The sequence below is a fragment of the Salminus brasiliensis genome, chromosome 3, assembly GCF_030463535.1.
Source record: "Salminus brasiliensis chromosome 3, fSalBra1.hap2, whole genome shotgun sequence".
Lineage (NCBI taxonomy): Eukaryota > Metazoa > Chordata > Actinopteri > Characiformes > Bryconidae > Salminus > Salminus brasiliensis.
Window position 1 is genome coordinate 3,786,710 of NC_132880.1, and position 17,122 is coordinate 3,803,831.

At 45.3% G+C, this 17,122-nt stretch overlaps 1 protein-coding gene across 1 annotated transcript in view; it reads right to left on the reverse strand.

Annotated features, from left to right (window-relative positions):
* Window positions 1-319: 319 nt before the first annotated feature.
* metrnla (meteorin like, glial cell differentiation regulator a) overlaps window positions 320-17,122 on the reverse strand; it is an 18,128-nt gene continuing 1,325 nt past the window's right edge. Inside the window, exons 2-4 of the mRNA XM_072675200.1 lie at window positions 10,604-10,992; window positions 3,608-3,667; window positions 320-3,068 (exon numbers count right to left, since the gene is read on the reverse strand). Of these exons, the coding sequence (XP_072531301.1) occupies window positions 2,755-3,068; window positions 3,608-3,667; window positions 10,604-10,992 (763 nt within the window). The 3' untranslated portion in view covers window positions 320-2,754. The remainder of the gene's footprint in view (window positions 3,069-3,607; window positions 3,668-10,603; window positions 10,993-17,122) is intronic.

Genomic DNA, 17,122 nt, shown 5'->3' on the forward strand with positions numbered 1-17,122 from the left:
AACATTGTGAATACTATCAGTTATTAATAATATGTATTCTGTATTTCACCTGTACAGTACGTTGTTAGCTCAGATCCCTTTAGCATGTACTTATAGGTAATGGAACGTGGTGCAGGTTTAGGTAGTGCTAACAGAAAGCTCATAATAAAACACACACACACACACACACACACACACACTCTCTCTCGCGCGCTCTCTGTGTCATGTGTATAATCACTTGTGGTAATCAGGCTCTGGAAAAATGTGCAACACTGCAGACTTTCTATGAAAGCGATCCGACAGCTGTGCTAATATTACAGTGAAAACAGCCGTAAACCGATTCCACAGAGAGAAGAGTTTTAATCTCTGAAGAAAAAAAAAAACATCTCTGTAATTCAGCAGCCTGAGGACAAAGTGCTGCAGGCGGGAATCACACTTCAAAGGTTTTCTTAAAAAATAAAAATCAAATAAAAAGCAGGCTTTTTTTTCTTCAACACATTTCTGTCATAAGAAACAACTGCAAGAACTGTACAAACAAGCTTTTTACAAAAGCACTCGAGACTTCGCTGTAGAATGTTTTCACATTTCCTTTTTTTTTGTTTGTTTTTTTTTTACACACATTTTTTCCCGTGGATGTTTGCTACATTGTGACCGTCGACCTTTAGGCGTAAAAAAAAATAGGAAAAAAATATCATTTTTTAAAGACATTTGTAAGAACTGAGGGAGATGAAGAACGCAGAGGGACGTGGCTCTCGGAACTTCAGCCCTCGGTACAGTTGGGGTTCCTGTCGTGGAAAGCAGAAGGAGGGAAAGTGAGTTTCTGGGGAGGCTTTCGGGGTCTGCTGTGCCCGGTTGCATAAAAAAAAAAAAAAAAAAACCTCTGGTGAGCTCTTAAGGAAATGGTTACGTCCGTTGTTTAAAACCTCGTAAATGTTTTAAAACCTCGTGACTGCGGGTTACGCCCCAGATTTGCTACGGAAATCATTATATGCATTTCTATTGGCTCATTCATCCTGAAATTTGTCACACAGTGTTCTTCAGGCCAGTGTGTACTGAGCGTAAATCACATCACCGACTACTACCGAAAAACAAAAGCACGTCCAGTTCAGTGAAGAAAAAAAAAGTAGTGCAATTAAAACCTGTCTGCAGAAAGGCATGTCCGCCACTGTCCGTCACTCAGATCACGAGCACATCGACTTGCCTCCATTCAGATCATCTAAAGGTCAGAACACGCTCACATATTTCAATGTATCGCAAAATAATAATAAAAAAAGATATCAGTTATAACGTCAACTGTATCTTAAAAACAACAGAAGGGGGGCTCTGGGTGGTCCTGGCTGATCCTAGAACTAGGATCGCTGGTTCCGAAGCCGGGTCATGCTGCTTGCCATCAGCAGCCGGAGTCAGAGGGAGCACAACTGGCCTTGCTCTCTCAGGGGTGGGTTGAAGGCGCGTCCTCCCCACGTCACTCCTAGTGTGATGTTGGTCAGCACAGGCGTCGGTCAGCTGTTGTATCGGAGCTGAGGAGCTGTGGTTCATTCCGAGCTTGCTGGGAACCTAGCGATGCTAGGTAAAAAGATGCTAGTTGGAAATGAAGCAGTGGCAGAAGGAGGCGTGTGGTACTCTTTAGCCTCCTAGTGTTGAAGGCATTGCTAGTGGTAGGGGGAGTTCATATGAACAGGGTTTGGGTAATTGGCCTTCCAAATTGGGTAGAAAATGAAACAAAAACAAAAACAGCAGATTTTAAGGGTCTGCTGAGCTCTACAGGAATATGATTAAAGGAATTGTTTGGTCAAAAATCTAATTAACATAATGTATCATTTACCCATTTTTGCAGCTGATCAGCCAAGCCATGCTTGATATATGAAATTAGCTCTTTTTTATATAACTGGCTAATTTATTTGAATTGACCTTTATTTAACCAGAAATCCAAAAAAAGTATGCTAGGCTAACTGTGCTAACAAACACTGGGCTTGGACTGTCACCAATCTCCTCTCTGTAAATCCCTGCCCAAAATGTCAATTAATTTGGGTCTATCTATTAAAAATCAAATTGATCAAAAACATCTATCACAAAGTTATGTAACGTGTATAAAAAAACCCTAAAAAAATAGCTGCCAACATTCAGCATGGCAGAGAGGTTCACCGTTTTTCTGGACTAAAGTAAGTCCTAGTGTGTTCTGAGTGTTTTCAGCAAACTGAGAGACGCTTTGGGCTTTTTTATGACAGAGATGAGATTGGTGACAGTCTGAGTCCACAGACTGTTAGCAACATTAGCCTAGCAGCTCCTGTTCTGAACTAAAGATACAAACTTCAGATATTAAACATACCTTGGCTGATTGGTTGCACCAGGGGTCAGTAATCATTATATTCATTAGATGTTTTAATCAAACTACTCCTTTAAAGCCGCATATCTGAAAACCCCTTAGTGAGTCAGTAAATGCGTGGACCTCGATTCATCAAAACACCCACAGAAACACTCCAACGGAGCTGTGATTGGTTCAGTTTTGCACTCATTTGCATACGGAAGCACTGCAAACGGCAAATACACACTTCACAGCCCTGCTACAAGAATCCTTTAAGGTTTTTTGTTTTTTTATGCAACCATTCACAGACAGAGGGAGAGAAGGGGGGAGGATGTGAACGAGCGAGAGACATAGGGACAGAATAAGAAAGAGAGAGAGAGAGAGACAGACTGTGTCCCTGTCTGGGTTACAGTTCCTCCAGACCAGACTGTTTGTGTGGTTTCCTGGAAAGTAAAGTCTCAGAGAGTTCCTCAGTCTGTGTCTATGTGGCAGGGGTTGGTCCCTTGCTCCTGCGCGTCCTGGTACAGCCTCAGAAAGTCCCTGTATCTCGGGGCGCAGCTCAGCCACGCCTCCCCAAAACGCACCGTCCCGATAAAGAGGAACTCGCCCTCGCCCGGCTTCACCCCACACTCGCGGGGCATCTTCACCCGGCCTGCGAAGCGCCTGGTCCGTCCTCCGCCGGACGCGAACACCTGGCTCTTCTGCCTGTACAGGCGGGTCAGCGTCACGGCGACCGACGTCTCCTCCTCCTCCTGCTCCACCCCCAGAATACTGCCACGCCCCACTGCAGAGATAGTTAGAGAGAGAGATGATGAATATTAATACAATTAAAATGTTAGAAACACCAACAAAACACTGTGGTCCTTGTAGTGATGGTGTAAAACCATGGTAACCAATGACAACACAGGCAAACCAGCAGGTAGGTCACTAATACAGTACAGGTGAAGCACATGGCTTGTCAAATGTTTGGGGGCAGCTAGCTCCCCTCAGCGACAGTGGGGCCAATTAGATGTGGACATCTAGTCTAGACGGATGGCTGTGGCATCGGCGCACATATTACCACCGAGGGATCAAGGGGTGAACTTACAGAGGTGAGATTGGTGACAGTCTAAGTCCAGTGTCTGTTAGCAGTGTTAGCCTAGCATCGATTGTCAGTGACAGAAGCTTGTCTATTGCTGTACGCTTTATGTTGGTCATCCTCTAGTCCTTCATCAGTGGTCAGTGGTCAAACGAAAGGAAGGTGTCCCCAAACTTTTGACATGTGTAAGTATGGGGTACACATAATAAAAGCTATGCTGTGAGGTAGTTGGAAGTGCCTCTTACCGAAGTCGCTGGTACAGACAGCCAGAAGAAGCTCGGCATCAGTGCACGGCTGGCAGGAGGCTGCAGAAACACACACACACACACACAGATCAGAAACTCAACTCAGCTCCACTGCTTATATTCAAATGTACAGCTCAACACACTTGGAGGAGAACACTAACCGCAGCTAACAGGTACACCATATGGACAAAAATATTGGGACAGTAGACAGCACGGTGCCAATAGGTTCATGTTGTCACATGTCCACAAACTTTTTTTTTTTTAGGCGTGTGACTACTATTGTTGATGTTATATAGCAACCAAGAGTCAGAGGAATGATACAGATACAGGATGGGGGGGGGGGGGGGGTGGGGTGGGGGGGTGGCTGGTGTTATTGGATATAATAACACAGGTATAACCAGACTGTAATCGGACTGACTAACTGTATATGACTCAGTAATCATTCCTGGACCCAGTAATACCAGATCATGTTATTGTTCCAGAGCACTTCTCGTAACACTGGCCTTAATCGCAGATCAGAGCAGGGTTTAACGTTGTGCAATGTGCAGAAAGAGCTGGCTTTTATGGAGCTAGTTTGTTTAATCTGTAGATGAGATCACACCGGCTGTGAGGCCGATTCTGCCTGCAGTGTTTCGTTACTTAACAAAGACCTGCTGCTAAATCACAAACACGCCGAGCTCTGCGCTGAGGGCAAAAGACACACACACATTCACACATGTGCATTCACATATATATACACACACACACACATATATATATATATATATACACACACATACACACACACACATATATATATATATACATACCTGCTGCTAAATCACAAACACACCGAGCTCTGCGCCGAGAGCAAAAGCCACACACACATGTGCATTCACATGCATATATATGTATATATATATATATATACACACACACACACACACATATATATATATGTATATGCATGTGAATGCACATGTGTGTGTGGCTTTTGCTCTCGGCGCAGAGCTCGGTGTGTTTGTGATTTAGCAGCAAGTATATATATATATACATACACACACATACATATACACACACACACACACATAGGATCCTGGCCCATGCTGATATGATTGCATTATGCAATTCCTGCAGATTCCTCATTCAGGCGGTGCTGTAAGGATGTAAGGATGTGGGGAATGTTGTCTTGGCAACAAACTTTGGGCCTGTTACTACCAATCAATCCATGGCATGAAGGCCAGACTAGATCAGTCACTCCTTACTTTTGCTGTATTGGAAAAAAAAAAGTTTTGAGGCCACAATATCGTATCTGACAGAATTTCCAGTTTTGTATATCGCTACACCCCTACCTCATACACACGCGTTTACAGACACACACACTCACTTCATCTGTGCTGCAGATGGTTATTTACGGACCCGCCCTACGGCTAAGTGTCTTTACAGTCATGGTTTGTTGATTTCTAGGCAAACGGAGCAGCTTGGCTACATGTGGCAAAAACTGCTCATTAAAACACACCAGCAACAAGGCCCGAAGGGAGGAGGTGGTCCGGGGGTGTAGAGGCACCTTAAAGAAAGCTGCCACTGATCACAAATGCACACACACACACACACACACACTCTCCACAGCAAATTAGAACCAGCTGATTCCAGTAGAAAACAATGCAGCACTATGACCAGCAGCACCAGTGAGAACTTTAAGAGGATTGCTAAGGCGCTTACAGCGGAAGTTCAAAAAACAGAAGAAAGACAGATCCATGTGTTTCCAACAAAGCCGTCAGAGCAGCTCCACGAGCGTTTATGATAAACTGCAGTTTATTTGTCCTTTTGAATACAAACGGAGGCCAGAACCCACAGCTCCAGAAACACTGCAGCCCAGTGTGTGATGGCCCGTGGAAGTGTCGAGCTAGCACACGGGGCCCCTCGTCTCATCAAGACCTCTTTATTTACACTGTATCTGATTACACCGTTTGAAAGCGGGAACCATCTTTTAAGTTGTGTCAACATTTCATGATGAATGGGTCAGTAGAAATAGTCCAGAGGCCTTAGATCAAATGAGGTGGGGATCAGGGGGTTCTGATTAGCAGCTGGTGCACACTACAGTGTACAAACAGAAATCAGTGCAGAGTTTTGGGTGGAAAGATGATGTTTACTTTTTCGGTAGAAGATCTGCTGGTCTGCTAGAGTGACCATTTGGGCCTAAATGATCGATCAAGCTTAGCACGGTCAATGATTAGTGTAGTTGATAATGAATTCCATCATTTCGTCACTGTCCCGTGACAACTTTATTTTTCTCGATTTTCAATTTTTGACAAAATCTGAATCTGGCAGTTGTTCTTTACATTGCGTCTCAATTTCATGATGATTGAACCAATCAAAATGCTCCAAAATGACTTGCAATAAAAAATATTTACATTGACTTCTATTGAAAGTTAAGAAGGTTTTTACCTTTTCCTGTAAAGTTGCAGTTTTGGAGACACATTTTATTTATATATTTATAGAATTTGTCATATTTTCATAATCTTTTTCCAATTTGGTGCTGCCAATAAACCCACCCCTTCAGAACTCCCCCTAGCACTAGCAATGCTCCCGACACTTGGAGGGTAAAGACTTAACACGCCTCCTCCCATCCACGCAAAGCCGGCCACCATTGCGGCACTGCCAGGTAGCAGCATGTCGGGTCCCTAGCTCCACCGCACCACCTAACAGACGCCTAAGCATCGCTTAAGCGTGATCAGGGGATAGAGCGCCATCTATCCACCTGGAAAGAGCATGGACAATCGAGCTTTCTCAGACTCCGGCCGCTAATGGCAAAGCTGCATGGCTCGGGATTTGACCTCGCGACCTCTGGGCCATAGTGGTTGCGCATTTTCACGCCTGAAGCGTTGAAATACAGAAACCATGACAGCGCACAGTTGGGTGACAATCGGATAACCTTGAGTGGTTAATAGGAATGTTGTTTCAGGAAGAACAAGGCTATGCTCTTCCAGGAATATGCACAACTGGAAGAAATCCTGCAAGGCCATTCCAAAAAATCCAATCTCCTGTCAGAGATTTGTGGTGTGGTGAAAAGCCCAAGCCTCCCGACACTCAGGTGCCTGAGTGGATGGGTTTAGGGATTCTGCTGCCGTTTGCTTCGGTGCGGACCAGGGTGCGGTCAGGACACAGGGCCGGGCTAGCTAAGGACTGCCCTGTCAGCAACAGTAGCGGCAGGCTGCGGTCAGAAGGCTCTTTGGATCTTCCACACGTGGCCAAAATGTCCAGCGGTGTGTTAGTGCAGGTGGGCGAAGGCCTTAGAAACAACACAGAAGGGCAGGGGGGGTGGCCGACGTATGGGATAATGAGTTTACGATGGGCAGAGACGGGGGTCCCGTAAAAGAAATAGAGGGATTTTTGCAGGCAGTGACTAGCAGCAGAGCCTTAGCAGAGAAAGTGGCTGAAAATAGCTGCCTATCTCCGCATAGCTTCAAGAGCATGACCCTTAGCATGCGGGATATTCTGGGCAAAGCTTGTCTGGGCTGGAAGGCAGCTGGGCGTGGAGTGCAAGTCAAAGGTCAGCTGCTGTTGCAACCCAAGGCACAGTGCACCCACGGTGGAGTCAAGAGGTCATCCAGGCATGCGCTTAGTAACAGCTGCTGACAGCCCAGGTTTCAGGGTCTGCAACCTCTCAGCTGCCTGGAAATTAAGAGATGGCACCTCCTTCGCCCGGGCCTACTTTGACCAGGAGAGCCCCTCGCTGTGCCATTCCTCACCGTGGCATCTGGGCTCCCGTAGCGCTTGGGTGCCGCCAGGGTGTTTGTTCCCGATCGCTAGCTCTGAAATCTGGAGAGCCGGAGTCGTCCCCTCTCCGGGCTCCGCTGCGGCTCCGAGTTGAAAAGGAACCGCAGGAATGGGCTGGCATCTGAGTCAGCAGCCCCGGCCGGGCCACAGAAACGCAGCACAGCCGTCAGCTCAACCACTTCACATGCAGACAGGGGCTGCAGGAATGGGATTGGGGGGTGGATCCCTTCGACATCTGGACCCCGCCACATTCCTCGCTAATAGAGGAAAGCTTCATAAGCCTCTGTTCCGTCTGCCATCCCCACCACTTCACAAACCAGGGGAAGAGAGAGGAGGAGAAGAGAGCTGGAGAGAAAGCTGGCTCTCTGCTCCGAGCTCAGCAGGTTAGCGCCTGTGAGCCGAAGCAAGACAACAACATGGTTGCAGAAAGAAAAACAGGTCACCTTACAGACCTGAGGGACCCGCTGCACTCCTGGGTCCCTGGGGGTCAAGCATGGCTGTAGAGTTTTGCCCAAGACTTGAAGTGTGCTTTCATTGTGAGCAATAATGCTGTTGCCTAATAGTGCAGATGTGATCCAGAACTGTGAATCATCATCGCTGGCGCAGATGAAACACAGCAAGTGAATCTCGTTAATACGTACGAAAATTAAGACGCCCATCTCAAACGATGTAACCGGCCCAGCCCACATACGTCCGAGCAGCAGTTCTGTCTCATTACAGTCCAAAAACTGGCCAAAATAATAAACGCGTGTGTTCCCATGCTTGCTCAGAAACTAATACTCAGGCCCCTGCAACTCATCCAGAATGCAGCGGCACGGGTCGTCTTCAATGTCCCAAAATTTAGCCATGTCACTCCACTGCTGCGTTCTCTCCACTGGCTTCCTGTAGCTGCCCGCATCAGATTCAAAACCCTGACGCTGGCCTACAAAGCCAAGAACGGACCAGCCCCTCCGTATCTGATGGCAATGGTCAAAAGCCGATCCGCACCAAGAGCCCTTCGAGCTTCAAGTACGGCTCGGCTTGACCCGCCATCCCTCAAAATCCGTGGAAGACAAGCGTCCAGGCTTTTTTCTGTCCTGGCACCAAAGTGGTGGAACGAGCTGCCCCTGGATGTCAGAACGGCCGAGTCGCTCGCTGTCTTCAAACGCAGACTGAAGACCCACCTCTTCAGAGAGTACTTGGACGAATAGTTCTATGGTCGCCTTATTGTATTGTGTTTAGTAATGTCTAAGCTTAGAGGTATCTTTGTATTATTAGTCTATTCTAACTAGCTAAGGCTTTTTCTTGGGTAAATAGCAAAGCACTTTGTAAGTCGCTCTGGATAAGAGCGTCTGCTAAATGCCGTAAATGTAAATGTAAATGTAATACAGTGCATCCAAAAATTTTACTAGCCAGCATGGCCATTTCACTAGCCCACAGGGACACGAATGCACTGAAACCCCTCAGGCGGCACAAATCCAGAGTCTCTGAGTCTCTATTAACTTGCTAACCCCCACAGTGCAAGCTGCTATAGCTGTCCAGCTGATTGCTGGACCCCAATCGTGCAGCCTCGCTGTATCCCTCCACATCCCCCCGAAAAACTGGCCTCAACAAACCGTACAATCTGCCATTCCTTTGCCCACACCGCCCAAGACCACTGTTTATCAACCGCAGTTTGACATGCCAGCCCTGAGGACGCGGCGCGAGGCGTTTTTGCTTAGTTTGGAGTAAAGAAAGCAGAGCCAGCTCGTATCAGCGCCGCGTGAAGCCCTGCGAGTTTGGCAGGTGCGCAGTAGGAAAATAAGGAAAGCTCTGTTTTGAAAGTGAGGTGGGCCCCTGCAGCAAGCGGCTGCCCGTGGCGGCTCAGCGGGACCCTGACCCACACTGGGTCAAAGAGGAAACCGTGTGGCTCATCCCCATCCCCATCCCCATCCCCAAGCCCAGTCTAATTTGCCTCAGTTTTACCTCAGAGTTAGCCGATTAGCCCAGGCTAACTTAGCTTAGTGTCTGAAGTTAGCTTCTTTAGCTTTAAACTGGACCTATAAAGCTAATGGAGCTAACAGGTAATGGAAGCTCATAAATTAGCATGTTAGCTTGAAGATAATGTGTTTGTTTGGGGTTACCATGTTAGCTTGAAGATAATGTGTTTGTTTGGGGTTACCATGTTAGCTTGAAGATAATGTGTTTGTGTGGGGTTACCATGTTAGCTTGAAGATAATGTGTTTGTTTTGGGTTAGCATGTTAGCTTGAAGATAATGTGGTCAGTTGGGGTTACCATGTTAGCTTGAAGATAATGTGGTCAGTTGGGGTTACCATGTTAGCTTGAAGATAATGTGTTCATTTGGGGTTACCATGTTAGCTTGAAGATATTGTGTTCGTTTGGGGTTAGCATGTTAGCTTGAAGATAATGTGGTCAGTTGGGGTTACCATGTTAGCTTGAAGATAATGTGTTTGTTTGGGGTTACCATGTTAGCTTGAAGATAATGTGTTTGTTTGGGGTTACCATGTTAGCTGGAAGATAATGTGGTCAGTTGGGGTTACCATGTTAGCTTGAAGATAATGTGGTCAGTTGGGGTTAGCATGTTAGCTTTAAGCTAATGTGTTAGTTTGGGGTTAGCATGTTAGCTTGAAGATAATGTGTTCGTTTGGGGTTACCATGTTAGCTTGCAGTTAGCAGTCCTGTGCTACTAAGAAACACGTTTAAATGGATCAGACTAAACTTCACTGTTCTGTTGTTACGTCTCTAATATTGTACTTTTATAAGGTTGAAAATGGTCTCTAGTAAAACTACAATTTCGACATCATTCTGATTAAAATTGTACGTAAATTTAAATATTAATAATAGGAAACTACTCAAGTAAAGATTAAATTCGCCATACTATCCTATAGATTATTCTAAAAGGTTTAGAGTGACCTATAAGGAACATGTATGTTCAGGACTCTGCGAATTGGCCTTGTGGTTTGGGGTAAGGGAAGAATTATGTAAATTAGATTTTTTGCGCCAAACTATTCCGTTAAAACACGTGGATTCAGCGATGGTTTCCGATGGTTTCTGAGGTAAAGATATCGGTTACTAAATATGAAAACGTACGTTTTCCACTCACTCAGTCAAAACAAACACACGCTAAGCAGAGCGCACGTTAATAACCCTTCACCACAAAACCACGGCAGCAGGACGACTGAGGAGGAACACATGAAGGGAATATAAATGTGTACAGGGCAATCCAGAGGAGGGGAGAAACCAAGCATTCCTCGTACCAGACAGTGACCGGGGGTCCGCTCCTGGCCTGTGGCTGATCAGTTCGTACTGGAAGGCCGTGATTTTCCGGCTGATGTCCCTCTGGGGCACGGCCTCGATGAAGAGCGCCCCCTCCTGGATGCTGAAGCAGTGCACCTTGCCCTCGGCTTGCTCGTTCTCGTGGAGCAACATCCTCAGTTTGCCCAGCCGGTCCAGGTAGATGTGGGTGCCGCTGGACTCGCGGGACGGTTTGATGCAGACGGAGAGCAGGCCCGCGGCGGGCGAGGCCGTGTTGGGCCGGAGGTTGACGATGATGGCCCCTGTTGGGTACAGCCACTCCAGGGAGCCCTGCGAGCATCGGAGGTACACCTGCTCCACGTCCCGCGTATGTCCTTCATGGGTCAGCCCGCTGCGGGGTAAATAAGAGGGGTTAGGGTTGGCAGAATGCAAGCAAATCCTCACAGCAACGCTTCTCCAAAATCTAGTAAAAAGCTTTCTGCTCTCCTTTTTAAAACCGTTGACTTTAAAAACAAAAAATATCAATGAGCAGGTGTCCAAATACTTTTGTCCGTATAGTGTAAATATAATGCAATTCGAGTAAAACAGCGTAGACTCTTAAAGGGCCCATATGTCCACTTCCACTGACGTTAAAAAGAGTGTTTCAGCTCTGCCTCTTGTTTGTAATGGGGTCTGATATAGGGTAGCCAATCAGAACAGAGATCATTTACATACATTAGTCAGCTAGACTGTTGGACTGGTGTAAAAATTGATCTTGAGAGTTTTCGGTAGGATATTGGGTATTGGTCATGCCTTGTGCCCAGTGATTCCGGGTGGGATCCGGACCCACTGAGACCCTAACCAGGACAGGGTGAATAGGAAGGTGGGTGGACAGGTGGAAGGGCCACAAGCAGAAACTATATACAGGGGACATTAGCAGAGCTGGTTCCGCAGAGACGCACACTTCAATGCCAGCTCAGCTGCTGCAAAATTGCAGACATGTTTAGGGACCTCTGCCAGGGTCATCTGCACCAAATTACGACGGGTGTAAATATTGCCGGCTTCGCTTCTTTATGAAAGCGCCCGGCATCAAAGGGGAACTCTGCGCTTTACGGTAATCTCTGAGAACTATGTGCCCGAACCTCCTCCACGCTGAGCCTCATGCGGAGGATTGTCTCGGCCGGGGCTGAAAGAATGCAGTTAATATCTTCATACCCTCTCACACAAGGTGTTACAGCCATGCGCACGGCCTGCTGCGTGACCTGTCACATGCAGACCACAGAGCAGGCTAAACGGATCACACACACACACACATTTAATAAAAATATCCTGTCAGGGGCCAAAATGATCACAGGTTTTTTTTTTACACAATACTGTTAATATTACGCAATAGCCGATCTCGGAATTCTGGGCTGATCCATTATTTTCCACTTTATTATTGATTATCTGATATGGATATGATTCCAATAAAATCGTACATCATTAATTATAATACACAAACATTCACCAAGCCCTAATACACACTGAAACTGATCAATCTGTTAATATCTGTCGACGGTCTTAGCCAACCGGGTTTTAAATAGTACTAAAACAGAACCCATTTTACGCCATAATAACAATATTTATACAATGATTGTTATTTATTTCATATCGAAATAATAATCGATAATTATAATAATATTCATGGACTAATAATAATTATTGTCCAAATTAATCTTTTAATTGCAATCATAATTGACCAACCAATTAATTAATGAAACATCTGTTAGTTGCAGGATTATGAACAGCATATCCAAAAAATGTTTTATAACTATTATATCGCACACAATAAGTAAGCCTGCAACTAATCAATTAACTGATCAGTTATCATTTCAATTAACTGATCAATTGGAGATAAATTTTTAAAAGATTCATCAAGACTATAAATACAAATAACGATCTATGTTATATGGACAAAAGTATTGGGACAAGAGTGTTAGTGTTAGAGGTCAGGATGTTGGATGATGATCACCGCCCCATCCCATTATCCCCAAAGTATTGGCTGGAGCTCCAAGCATCCATAATTCCAGAAAGCACAGTTCTTCCACTGCTCCACAGCTCAATGCTGGGGGGCTTTATACCCCCACTCTAGCCCACGCCTGGCATTAGACAGCATTGGTGCTCCGGAGAGTCCTATTGCCTATTCTATTGGCAGTTCTTCTCTACAGGGACTAGACAAGCTGTGTGAGTGTGTGTTTGTGCATTTGCACATTTGTCTATGTCAGCAATGGTTAAAGTTAAAGTAGCTGAATTCAGCATTTATTAGAAATGGTGTCCACAAACATTTGGCTATATAGTGTATGTTCAGCGTAAATGTCAAATGAACCTGAACTAATCTAATATCACACTTTATAGTGCTCTTATTTTTATTATTTTTATTATTATTACTATTATTTCACCCGTAACTGATCAAATTAATATAAGTGAAATTATTTGTGAGGTCAGTGACGCTTACCGGGCACAGAAACGTCCAGAGCCGTCCACATAAAAACACTGAAAATGTTTTTTTAATAAAATCCGCAACTTGAAGAGCAGCTTTCGCAAGATCACCGAAACCAAACTGTTCGAGTGGCTGGATGGAGAAACCTTGAGGCCTGCTTTCTATGCCTTCCTCTGTGGCCTCGCAGAATTAGCAGCGCTATTAGCATTTAGCCGCTTAGCTGTGCAGACTCGATTGTGCTTGCCAAACCAAAACTGAGCAAAACACGCTATTTTTAACTCTTTACTTCGGTTTAACAGTGGTTTTCACAGTTACCGCGTTGAGGTTTCCTCGTGTTCTGCTTTTTTGCCCTTCTCTAGATGCTCAGGCAAGACCAGTTCTGCTGCCGTACCGAAGTGTTTTCTAACTTTCCGGCGTGTTTCCATGTTTCTGACTCTTTCTAACGTCTAGATTTCACTTCTTTTACGCAACTGTGAATTATCGTTGGAGCCAACTGCCCTGCTAATGTGATATTGAGGGTAGATCTCCTCCTAAAGTACTAACGATATCCACAGAATACCGTTCCTCATGATAATGATAAACATCGTCCCATCGCCCACCTTTACGAAGTCCTTCACAGAACCAGTGAAGCATTTACTATAAAGCCCTCGAAGAACCATTATTAACCGTGTATCGAGATGGCTTGGTATCACTTCTTTTCTTTTCCGATACCGATACCGAAATCTTGGCTATCGTCCGATACCAGTCCGATACTTGCACTTTTTAAAGCGAGCTGGTTTCAGATAAAGCTCTTCACTTAAGATAAGCATCTAAACACAGGCCATCATCCTCGCACTACTCAAACACGCAACTACACACAGGAAGACACACACATCCGACACCATCACATCACACAAAGTGTCAGATGGCTCCGTTCAGACAGTGTCCAAAAGTTTGTAGACACCTGCTTGTCGAACTGTTCTTCTGAAATCAAGGGTATTAACATGAAGTTTGTCCACACTTTTCTGCTGTGATGGCTTCTGCTCTTCTAAGAAGGTTCTTGGAACTTGCTGCTGTGAGGATCTGATTGCATTCAGCCATAAGAGCATTGGTGAGGTCAGGACGGGGAGTTTTGATTCTGCTAAACCAACTCATCCCAATAATACTGGATGCTCCAGTACCACTCCAGGGAAAACCCAGTTCACAGCTCAAAGCTGGTGGGCTTTATACCCCTATAGCTGACCCTGGGCATGGTGATCCTAGGGCATCTATTTTTTTTTTTTGGGCAATGCCGTGTCCGCACTTTAAAGTAGCTGAATTATCTCATTAGAATGGGAGTCTGGATTCTTTAGAAAATACAGTGTATCATTAAACGCGGCAACCCTCCCATTCCTAACACACACCGACAAAGACACACTCTCATCCACACTTTTCTTTATGTCACGATCGTTCCCTCCAACGCTTTGGCAAGGCCGTCCGCTGGCGCCCTGCCTTGGGCAGGATTTTTGAAACCGAAGTCAATGAATCCCGGGGACGCACAAGCCTCGGCACAGACGAGCGCTGAAACAGTAGCCGGGGCCAGAGCATGCAAGTGCAAATGCAGGTCACGCACCCAACCTCCCCCGGCTTTCAGCTCCTCAAAGAGCCTGGAAGCTCCCCGTCCGGCACAAAAAGCCCCTCTCCACCGCCCCGGCTGCCATCCTCCACAGGGCTGCAGCCTGAGCCCAACGGCTCACTTCCAGCTCCAGAGAAAAAAAGAGCCATCTGCCTCCAGGGACGGGGAGTAAAACCTAGTGATAATTACACCACCTTCAAGTGTGATCAATTCTGGCAAGTACACACACACACACACACGCCTGTTTAAAACAGCGCAGTGGAAAATGCAGAAAATTGCTGCAGACAATCCAGAAATCCGAGCGGTTCCTTGTATAAGGCCTGTATATACCTGCAGTGAAATGAATTCAGTGTGTCTCTCTGTTGTCTATATTGTGTACGCATAACTGCACAATTTACGGCCCATTTTGATGCAACACCACACTATTAATATATTTTTTTATATTTCTGCGGGTCAATCCATTAACTGCAAAGTCAGTCAAGGCTTCCTTTTTTTAAAACTCGAAATCCATGTATAATAATTTCTCATTTCCATTAATTTATTACGTTTATTTCTCCATAATTAAACCATTAACATCTAAACAAAGCCATTCAAAGTGATTAGATGGCAAATGCTCCATTCCTGAGAACGAGTCCACATTGTTCTCAGCGGTGGTGAATGGATCCAGGCGTCTTAAAAAAGCCGGACGCCTTTAAAAGCTGCATCCCAGAACATGATTACATAAAGCAGTTATGAATACACAGCCTTTGGCCTGAGACGCCTTGTTTTGCAATAGTCCGAAGAAGAGATTTTGGCCCGAAACGCTTTAAAATCCCATTTACAGTGGAGGGATACAGGAGGTGCGATGCAACACAAAATAGACCCTATAGAAGTCAGTTTTACCACAGTTTTACTGTTACTGTTAGAGTTACTGCGATTTTACCACCACTAACATTACCTAGAAATCTCAGAAGACCCGTGTCCCGATTCTCTGGTGGTCCTGGATAGTAAATAAAACGGCTACATTTGTGTCGTAGGCCTGGTGACCTCTTGGTTGCATTCACGACCACTGTAAAGAAATCTGAGGAGGCATGTTTCTCTACAAAGAAACGCTTCACACCAAACCCCCCACCCTGAAGACTGTTTACATCTGAAACACTGAATTTTGCAGACATTTGGAAAAGTCGCTGGACTTCCCCTTTAAATAAACAAAGGCTTTCCTTGCTGGAAATGTGCTTTCTGTCTGATTAGCGTTCAGGGTCCTGTGCTCATTAGCTTTAACGCTATCATCTGATACTAAGAAGAAGAAGGTTTTGAGAGCAGTTAATCGTATCAATCAATACCCCCAGCACTGCTTCAAACTGCTCAGAGTTTCAATACCTGCTAATATCATGATATGAACCCTGCATATCATCCCACCCCTATCCGCCCTTGTAGGCTCCAACCATCCAAAGCTGTAGACCCAAACAGATGGATCTGCCACCAAATGGACGTGAATAACATGGAAGGAGCAGCACATGTGCAGCACAGGCCCGAGAGAGCAGCTCCTCTTTAATTAAGAGAGCCTGAAACACATCAGCCTTGTGTGCTGTAATGAGAGATTGGCTTAAGGCTGGGCTAATCAACACCAGATTACTGCCCCAGACTGAAAGTACCCTGTGTTCGCTCTCTCTCGCGCTGCTGGGCTTCGGTGACACTGGTGAGCGAGGCCATATAAGTTTATTGCTGTGCTTCTTTTTTTAATGGTGCCAAGTAGAAAGGAGAATCTATAGGAAGAGAAAGTCACATGGTGCAGAATTAACAGGCTTACTGCCTAATTTAACAATCTAGAGCCAGGAGATGATTTGTAGTGTAGTGAAGTGTATGTTTACCTGATTGTGCCTCTCTATATTTTATATATATGGACTTGCTATATAAATATATGGTCTGCTGTGGTTGGGGGTGGACGATATGGCAATATAGCAATATCCCAATATCCCAATATCCCATAAACACCATCAACAATACATAATACATGTTACATTGGAATAGACACTTTTCGGGACGCCATGTCTCAAAACACCACCAAAAACCACAGTACACTTCATTTCCCTCAACTGCACTGAATCCAATTAACCAGGACTAATTAGGCTTTCTCGCTAATGAGCTACACAGCAGCCTGCCTTTCAGTGTTTTCTTTAAGTGCCGGCCATTTCCACGTTATACTCAGAACATCGTAATACGACGGATTTATCACAACAAATGGTGAAATACGCACATATTTGCCACCTTCTGTGTTTGATGGCCACAAGCAAACAAACCCATTGACGGAATTGTGGGTGTGCTGATATAGGAACTGTGGGCCGAGGCCTATATCTGATACACGAACTTCTCCAAAACCTGGATTGCATCTAATAGGATCAGCATTATTAGGAGATTTTTGACATAATAAATCTGGCAGTTGTTCTTTACATTGTGGACCAATAGAAATGCTCTAAAAACGACTTAATG